This window comes from Orycteropus afer, unplaced genomic scaffold (genome assembly GCF_000298275.1).
Source record: "Orycteropus afer afer isolate SDZICR_OR568_19922 unplaced genomic scaffold, OryAfe1.0 scaffold00093, whole genome shotgun sequence".
In the NCBI taxonomy this organism is placed as follows: domain Eukaryota; kingdom Metazoa; phylum Chordata; class Mammalia; order Tubulidentata; family Orycteropodidae; genus Orycteropus; species Orycteropus afer.
Genome location: NW_006921680.1, coordinates 5,861,114 through 5,871,433, shown reverse-complemented (window position 1 = coordinate 5,871,433; position 10,320 = coordinate 5,861,114). Strand labels below are relative to the sequence as shown.

The 10,320-nt window shown below is 37.1% G+C and overlaps 1 protein-coding gene across 1 annotated transcript in view; it reads right to left on the bottom strand.

The window, feature by feature from the left end:
- The window catches only part of MCTP1 (multiple C2 and transmembrane domain containing 1), an 894,856-nt gene that overhangs the window by 7,691 nt on the left and 876,845 nt on the right, over positions 1-10,320 (bottom strand). Inside the window, exon 20 of the mRNA XM_042781174.1 lies at positions 5,644-5,753. Coding sequence (XP_042637108.1) covers positions 5,644-5,753 — 110 coding nt within the window. The remainder of the gene's footprint in view (positions 1-5,643; positions 5,754-10,320) is intronic.

Genomic DNA, 10,320 nt, shown 5'->3' with positions numbered 1-10,320 from the left:
TTTTAAGAGCTTGTTTTACATTCAGTGTCATGCATACATTTAGTTTCATTGCCCATTAGCCATGTCCAACCCTAACCCAGTCTCCTCCCCTCCCTACCCTGCAACTCTCCCCCTGTGCGCCTCATAACTATGCACTCCTGTTTGTCCTGCATTTCCTCAGTTTGAATGTTGGTTCTCTGGTATCCCATGGTTTATTGCTCTAAGGGATGTATTACCATTGAGTATGTGGGTGTGGCATCCTGGGTTGAGTGGTCTGTGTGTACATCTTGCTAACTATTGGGCTGAGAGCCCACCCCTGGGGGTGAGTTTTATTCAGGTGTTGAATGTATTTCAGGGCCATAGTATTAGGAGTCTCACCAGATTTCATCTGACCAGTAATTCTGGTCATTATTGAGTTTTTGGATTTTGTTCCACGTTTTTCCTCCCACTCTAACCAGGATTTCCAGATTTGATCCTTTCCTGAGTGGTTGGCATTGGTAGCTGGGCACCATCTAGTTCTGGTCTCGAGGGCCATCGTGTCCTAGGGCTGATTGCTTCTAAATACCTTTTTTTTTTTTGCATTCTTTTTTACTTCTGATGCTAGGAGACCATTAGCTGCATCTTAGATGGCTGTTTGAAAGCTTTTAAGACCCCAGTCACTACTCACCAATGTAGGATGTGGAGCAATGCTTTTATGAATTTGGTTGTGCCAGTTGAGTCTGGTGTCCCCCAGTACAATAGTCCTGAGGTAGTAGATCTATTGGCTCTCTCTCTCATAGTGTTGGGATGTCTGTGAGGGCTTACTCTGCGTCTGTCTTGTATTGTTTCTGTAAGGACTGCAGGTATTTTGTATCACTGGTGTCTGTACAAGATTAGCCTCAGCTGAGTCTATCCTTGATCTAGAGTATACCTCTATTCACTGACCCTTGTCTGATCATCTCAGGTGTTTACGTGTTTATCTGTATAGCCTAGTGCTTGGTGTTAATGGCAATGTGGTATCGTGGACACATTGGTTGGTTTTAGCATCTGTCGTCTATCTCTCATGTGCACAGTTCGGTGTCCTCTCATTTCCCAATGTTATCTTGGTGGTCATATATCTTTCCCATAAATCCCTCCCCCTACCTATGTCAGCATGTAAGCCCCAACTAGCCCTAAATTAATCCTTCCCATTCCTTCCCCATCCCGGTAACCTACTAGGTGAGTTCCCTTTCCCAAGTAAACCCTTCTCTGTCTTTTTACAGTAATGGGTTCATACAGTACTTGTCCTTCTGTGATTGACTTATTTCACTCAGCATAATGTCCTCCAGGTTCATCCACGTTGCGAGATGATTCATGTATCCCTCATTGTTCTTTAATGTGGCATAGTATTCCATTGTGTGGATATACCATAATTTGGTTATCCACTCATTAGGCATTTAGGTTATTTCCATCTCTTTGCTATGGTGAATTGTGCTGTAATGAACATAGGTGTACATATGTCTGTTTGTGTGTTATCTCTCACCTCTTGAGGATATATTTCTAGTAATGGAATTGCTGGGTCAAATGGTACTTCTATTTTCAGTTTTTTAAGGAAACGTCATACCACCTGCCATAATGGTTGTACCATTTTACAATCCCACCAGCAGTGCACAAGAGTTCCAATCTGTCCACAACCCTGCCAGCATTTGTTACTATCTGATCTGTTGAACTTTGCCATTATTGCTGGGGTGAGATGATGCACTCCCTTCTTGATTTTAAACCATGTGGTGTCTTCTTGTTCTGTTCAAACAACAGCCTCCTGGTCTATGTATAGGTTCCTCATGAGTACGAGTGAGTATTTGGGAATTCCCATTCTTCTCAATGTTATCCACAATTTGTCATGATCCACACAATCAAATGCCTTTGCATAGTCAATAAAACACAAGTAAACATCTTTCTTGTATTCTTTGTCTTGAGCCAAGATCCATTTGACAGCAGCTATGATATCCCTTGTTCCACATCCTCTTCTGAATCCAGCTTGCATTTCTGGAAGTTCTCTGTCAATATACTGCTGCAACTGTTTTTTAATTTTCTTCGGTAAGATCTCACTTGTGTGCGATATTAATGATATTGTTTGATTATTTCCACATTCTGTGGGATCACCTTTCTTTGGAATGGGTACAAATATGGATCTCTTCCAGTCAGTTGGCCAGATCTCTTGGAATAACTAAGTGAGTGTCTCCAGTACAGCATCAGTTTGTTGAAATATCTTCATGGGTATTCTGTCAATTCCTGGGGCCTTGTTCTTTGCCAATTCCTTCATTGCATCTTTGACTTCCTCCTTCAGTACCATTGATTCTAGATCATATGCCACTTCCTGAAATGGAGGAAGATCTACCAGTTCTTTTTGGTATAGTGACTGTGTATTCTTTCCATCTTCTTTTGATGTTTCCTGCATCATTCAATATTTTGCTCATAGGATCTTTCAATATGGCAACTCGAGGCTTAAAGTTTTCCTCAGTTCTTTCAGCTTGAGAAATGCTGAATGTGTTCTTCCCTTTTGGTTTTCTAACTCTGAGTCTTTGTACATTTCATTCTAGTAATTGGCTTTGTCTTCTCGAACTGCTCTTTGAAATCTTTGGTTCAGCTTTTTTATCTTGTCATTTCTTACATTTGCTTTAGCTACTCTCTGCTCAAGGGCAAGTTTCAGAGTCTCTTCTGTCATCCATTTTGGTCTTCTTTTCTCGTCTTTTTAGTGACCTCTTGCTTTCTTCATGGATGATGTTCTTGATGTCATCCCACAATTCTTCTGGTTTTTGGTCATTGGTGTTCAATGCATCAAACTTATTCTTTAGATGGTCTCTAAATTCAGGAGGGATATATTCAAGATCATATTTTGGCTCTCATGGCATGTAGCTTGCTTTTTTGTGTCTTTCCTAAAATTTTTCTTTCTACTAAATAAGCCAAAGCTGAACCACTCTGGTTGTGTTTGTCACAGTAATTCTTGAGTGAGGTCTAGTTTTCTGTAATTGTTTTTCTTTCTTCTCTCATGGCCAGAAGGAGGTCCTATAGCTGTCACCAAGTAAAGGATCATGGCTTCTCTCCTTTATGAATACCTGTGCCTCCTTTGTTCCTGCCCGCGTGTAGAGCGAACAGAAGGTTGAGGCTCTCCTTACTTTCCCATGGCCCATCTCAGAGCTATCCACCACACTGCTCCATGTGTGAAGGCAGTGGCTCTCCACTCAGAAACCCTCCTTCTGGGCAGCCTCACTGAAGGGCTCTCTGTGCTCTCCTTACTCCTCTTGGAAGGATAAAGGGCCAAGAACCCTCACCAAAACACAAAAACAAAAACAAAAAAACAAACAAACTTACTTGCCATCAAGTCAATTCCAACTCATAGCGAACCCCTTTGCATTTCTGAGGTGATAAATCTTTATGGAAGTAAATAGCCCACTTCCATGAAGTGGCTGGTGGGTTTGAACTGCCAACCTTCTGGTTAGCAGTCAAATGCCTTAGGCACTATGCCACCAGAGCTCCTTAGAACCCTCATCAGTGTAGCTAATGTCAGAAAAAACAAAATTAAAAAAAAAAACACACCATTTTCTATTTCAACATTCTGTACTATGGGCCCTAAATCTAGAATATCACTGTTGCCAAAACATAGAGATAAAATTCAAGAAAGTTCTGGAATGATTGTATAGTAACAAGAAGTGGTCATTATAAAGGTTTTTCACTTTTCCTTAAACATTACTTCTGAATGTGCTTTCTAAACAGATTTTTTTTTTTTCAAATCTAGTATGACTCCAGGAAAATTTCCTTTGCACCCAAAAGTCCATGAGTGGTATAAATGTTTAACATGCTCAGCTGCTAATTGAAAAGTTGGAGGTTCCAGTTTACCCAGAAGTGCCTTGGAAGAAAGGCCTGATAATCTATTCTGAAAACTCAGCCATTAAAAACCCTATGGAGTAGTTCTACTCTGACATGCATGGGCTCACCATGAGTTGGAGTTGAGTAATGGCAATTGGTCATCTCACAAAAGGATATTGTGGAGAAGAAATGGCTCCTACAGGACTCACTGAGTCCTAAGCCATGTTCTTATACCTCAACATGGAAAGCTCAGAAAAACTCAGTTTTCCCCATGTGTCATCCACAGCTAGATTCTGGTCATATCCTTTGGTTGGCTATTGTGTTTTCCACCCAAGCACCTGCTCTGAGGCTTCCTGCCACTCAGAGTTACAAAGGACACTGTTTCCTCAGGCAATCCTTAGCCTCACCTTGGTGTTGGCCTAGGGTTTTCTGGTACAAATGGCATATTTCATGCACGTATTAGCACATATTGTAGCCCAGAGAAAGGACAACAATCAACAGGGAAATGCCCCAAATGTAGAACTTCACACTGTGCCTCAGTGGATGGGATGTGGAGGAAACGGGAACTTTCTTAGAGATGGAAGTAACATGGAAAGGGATAAAGAGAGAGAAAGGATATGGGAATCAGTCTTCAAAGTCAGAAGCTGAATGTTGTTTAGAGACACATCTGGGAGTGAGAAGGAGTCTGTTCTGTCTAATATGATATAAGAAAGTGGAAACTCAGCACCTATGCATGTGGAAATGTATTAAACAAAAAAATATACAAAATAAAATGCATTATCCCTTGAAACATGAAAGGCACCAGATGAATGACTCACACCTTTAGTATAAATAATTTACTCCTTTCAAACTCGATGTGTGCCCAAGGATTGAAATCTGCAGAACACTTTGGGTTATGAATAATAAACAATGAATAAATATATGAAACTAGAAAAATATAGGCTTATCCAGATACACAGCACCTCTTCTTGAATAAGGCCATTAGTAGCCATTTTAAAGGCCAATTTTCACATACTTTAGTAGTATGGGCCTTAGTATATTTTAAACAGATAATCAGTTGTTATAAATCTACCTAATTACTTTTATAATTAAACAGTTGCTCTTAAATGTATATTAGTAAATAAAATTGAAAAATAGAACAGAAAATAAAGTAAAAGGAAAAAGATATATTAGTAAGTAAAATTATTTGAAATAAAACACAAAGAATGTAAGATTAAAATTGCAAGTTTCTTAATTTTACACTAAATCCCAATGAAGCTACAGTGCCTTATTTTAAAAAATTTAGGAAAATTCTGGGCATGTTCTAAGTGAAAAACCATTAATTCATTTCATCTATAATCATGACCTCAGCTATTTAAATGTATAACTTTTTAACATTTAAGAATATTTTTGTAGGGTGCTGTGCATTTTTCATTATTTAGAAAAACCTGATGAAAATATCACTTGACCACTAATAAAATACAGGTGTGGCTCAATTACCTGAAATCCTCATTTAGCTTGGCTTTTATATATTTTTTTTCTATCATGATTTCATATTCCATTTAAGAACAAAGTCTTTTACTGTGAAAATGTGCTAAAATTTGGGACGGTGTTATTTCTTCAGACTTACAAGTATGACTTTCTTTCCAACCAATATGTTCTAAATTCCAGGAAGGAAATTGACAGAACTTTCATAAAACCAAAGACTGGCAGAAACAAAGTAAATAATGATGAAACAAAGCAATAAATCACCCAGAAGGAGTGTCCCCTGCCAAAGAGAATATGGCATTTCACCCTCGGAGAAACAAATGGTCTCTCTGTCCCCCAGAAGGCTGGTTCCCACATGTCAGCATCACTCACTTCTTTATCCTTTCGCCAAATGAAGCCACTTCATCTAGGATGTTCTGGACACTGACACATACCTCCTGGATGGCATAGATTTTATTTATAAATCCCTTTTTTTCACTGTCCTAAAACACAATAAAAAGAGAGAGATTCTGTGTAATTAAGGTATCCTTCAGTGCTTGGATTCTTTGGGTTGTCCTTCTCTTATATACATATATTTTTTAACTTGAATAAATTTCATCTCTGTGTGTATATAAACAGATAATTGTTACCTAGGAGAATTCAAGATATGAAGGGAGATGGAGAAAGAGTACCCAGCATTGTGCTCCTATATGCCACCTATGCTACTACTAGAAAGTCGGCTGCAAAGTGGGGGACTGAGACTCTATTGTCCTTGCCCTGGTGAACAGAAACTTTTCAGTGGGGTCATGTGGGGAGGAGGGTGGGTCTTGGAATGACCAAACCCACAACTGGGAGGCAGGACTCTCTTCACTGACCCTGGACCCCCCATGATTTGCTACTCAGCTCCCCCAGTTTCTTAGCCTCATCATCCATAGACCTAAGCTTAGTTGTGGTTCCAGGTATTTCAGCAATAGAGAAGGCTAAGTGCAAATATGAAGACCTGTAAGCAATGAAAAGTGCAAAAAGTGACAAGGTCAACAGAAATCCATTAAGTGGCTCCTTCTCAGATATTACCTGAGGTAGATCAGACACACACTAAGCCTGGCCCTCTTCTTAAAAATAATTGTCATATTTTATACAGTAGCATATGTAGTCAAGGTTCTAACTTCACATTTTTTTTCTCCTTTTTGCTCTTCGTTCTTCGTTTTAAAGCTTCTGCCGAGTTTAAGCAAAGCTTGTGTGTTTCAGAGAATGGGTGGGTGGAGATTGATCATGAAGCACCCAGAGTGGTGTGAGCCTAGGGGGGATGTGCACATTTGAAATTTTAGACCCAAAGGAAGAAATAGTGGTGCCCTTTCACGATCGAAAATTCTGCTTAGTAGCCTGGCATCACAGGCACTTGCCTAGGCTGTCTGGTGGAGACCATCCAACCCTGATTCCATGATTCCATTCCTCCATGCCAGCTTGAATATCTATGGAAATGTAGATCCAATTTCATTACTTTAACTTCTTTTGAACACTTGCACACTGTGCCAGCACACTTGAGACCTCATGTGGCAGTCAGAGCTTGCTGAAAGCAGCCAGGAAGCGCGAATAATAATGTCGTCATGTTGCACATTTACATACTGACTTTCATTTCAGAAGAGTCTAAAGCACTTTACACTGTGAACATTCGGCCGGGTCTGGCAACCTGCCACCCCAGACACTGAGGGCAAGTAAATGACAGGTGTATATGCATCCTCCAAGGACAGCAGAGTACACTGGGACCAAGGAAATGGCGGCCAGTTTTATAACTTGATCTTTAGTTAGAGCCTCCATTTAAAATTCAATTCCCATGAGAGATCTTTTCAAATTTATTCATCTTGCTTATGTCAAAATAGATTGTCAGACAATAAGGTAAAGGAGATGCACAAAGCTTCTCAATAAAAGTATAAGGGACAATTAATTACTCAAGGTCCATACTATCTTTAGAAAGTCATTCTTCACTTGCATTACAGACATGGGTGCATCAATCTCTCATCTTTTCTCTCTCTCCAGTTATAGACAAAAATGCATTAATTCAATTATTCCACTGTATACTTTACAATAAAATGAATAACTAGTGGCTTCTCCCAGCTCCTTTCATAGCTACAAAGTTAGTCTGGTCTATTACTTGGCCTTTGTTCACCTCTCTCAGACACTAAGTTCATTTTTGTCTATGAAGTGAAGTGCTCTTATGCGTATTTTTCTACACACTTAATAAATCAAACTTGAATTGAAGTATGCTGGTTATACAATAAAAGTCCATTGACAATAATGTCTTACCAACTTGAAATTATGATGGGAAAATTATTTATTTCACAGTAACAATCAAATTATATAAAATACTTAGGTATAATCTTAATAAGACATGTATAAGATCTATATGAAGAAAATAGAGATACCTTGTTTTCTGTATTGGAACTGTGACTTAGAATGTACTTTTCCCCCACTGAACATATAGATTGAACACAATATCAGGCAAATGCTAATGTGTTTAGAGTGGAGTGAAAGGAGAAGAATTGGATAAAATGTTTTTAAAATGTGCTTGGAAGAACAAATGTGTAATTACAGCCAAGACATTTTGCAAAAGAGAAATAATAAGAAGGTATTTACTGTATTAGCTATTTAAAATCATTATGATGTATATAACATGAGCACTGAAAGAGATAGGTGTATGATAAGGCACCATCATAAGTCCATCATAAAGAAAAGGAAGCATTATGTTACAGGGCCTTTTTTTTTTTTTTTTTTTAACCTATTTGAGGAAAATTGTGTTAGCTCTCACCCCATAACAAAGCCTAAAGTATTCCAGATTAATTTAAATCTAAAAGCTAAAAATAAATGATAAAAACAGGAGAAAAATGTAGGTAAGTTATTTACTGATTTGGAATAGAGAAAGACTTTCTAAGTGTACAAGCAGTAAAAAAAATCACAAAGAAAAATAATTGATGGCAATGTTGTATAAAAATATAAAGTTATTATGGCATACCAAACCAAACTCACTGCCATCAAGTTGATCCCAACTCATCGACCCCTCCTTGGGTTTCAGACATGGTATCCTTACGGAAATAGGTTGCCCAATCTTCCTTCCAAGGAGTGGATGGTGGGTTTGAACTACCAGCCTTCTGGTTAGCAGTCAAATGCCTTAGGCACTGTGCCACCAGAGCTCCCTTATTATGCCATACATCATCATAAATTTAAAAGAATAACTGGGAAAAAATTCTCAACAAATATAACAAATGACAGGATTATATTTCCAATATATATTCAATAAACATCTGAAAAAATTTTCATTGCTGTTTTGTTTATAAAAAAGAAAAATCACTAGCATGTTGGTGGAGTTAATTGGGTACAGGCAATTGGTAGACTATAATGAGTTAAAAAATATTGAAAAAAGCAGGAAGTAAATGTCACATACATATAATTCTAATTTACTTAAAAAATCGTACATTAGTAAAAGGATTCAAAGAATGTGTCAAAATCTTCAGGGTTATGAAAGTTTCTCTTCTTTCTCATAATGTAATACTCAAAGTTTTTGCAATGAATGTTTTATTTCTGTAATCAGAATATTGTCCTGATTTTTCCCAATATTATTATGAAAAGAAGATGAGTAGAAGAAACAAATGAATTGGGATTCATTGAGCATGGTTTTTACTGTAGCTTAGTTATCTTTTTTTCTTAATGTATTTTATATATTTTAATAAGCAATCTTACATTATTTTTAGAAAGAAATAGAATATAAATAGACACTATTAAACACTGCAGTGTTTCTTATATAGTCTGCTTAATTCTTTCAATCATGTAAAGGAAATCTTTTTCTCAGCTTCACAGAGGAGGAAACTGAAGCTCAGGGACCAGTGATAGAGTTTGGACTGAGACTACGATTGGCCAACTCCAGCTTATCTTCTCTATAATATACTGTGTGACCTTTCCACACCATCCAGGAGGGTTTCAATTTCTACCCAGGATCCCAGGGTGATTAAAAAGAAGAAAATACTGAAAATGTTTAGGAACTTGTATTGGTGATAACATGATCTAGCTCCATCATACAGCTAAAATCTTCAGCAAGAAAAAAAAAAAAAATCCACAAACTTAGATTCAAAGGTGAGAAATGGTAGAAGTGTAAGAAACCACCAGATTGAGTATCAGTAATCCAGTGTGCAGATATTTCCTGTGGGATCTCCATTAATAGGATGTGCCTTTAAGGCCTCTATAAATATAATTTTTATTAGATACTTTAAAATGCAAGGGCTGATGTAAGATTATTGACTACAGAGTTTAAAAAATCTTGCCCATTATTAATTTCCTTTCTTTCTTCTTTCTTTCTATACTCTCTGCCCCTCACTCAGTCACCAAATGACAAAATAAAATGGTGTGTAATGTCAGCAAAGTTTTGGAAAGCAAATGCTTTGGGATGAAATTTTTATTTTAAAATATCTTTCATCAAATTCTATCTTCCTCCGCTGTGGTCTCCAACCAATGAAGTAATTACTCTTTATATACAGTATATGATCCAAAACTGCAACGGGTAATGGAATTGCTCTGTGTTGCATTCCAATATTTCATACTTTTTTTCACTAATGTTCAATACTTTATTAGTAGAGAATAAATTGGTACATTTCTTTTATTGTCGTTTTTGCTTTCCTTTATAAACCAGCTTGGATGAAAGAAATATCATAGGGTAGTTAATCATCCAAAGGCTTGGTAGTGACACTGGTTTTTCAAAAATGCTTTATTAAGGATTCGTTGAAGATGTAAAAGGAAAAATTACCTATAAAAAACAGCTATAACTATAAATCTAAGAGCATGTGAGATTTATTTTGCACAATTATTTCTAATGATTCTGTACAGTCTAAAAAATAATCTTGCTCATTTTAAGTACTTTTTAAGTAGCTTATTTTAAATAGAATTTAAATAATCCAGAAAACATTAATAACTTAAAAATTTACAATACAGTGTTTCTCTAATATTCACCTATTTTGCTATGACATATCACACAGAAAGATAAATATACTCTTCCTAAGAAGTATCTACTTCCTAGCTCTGAGA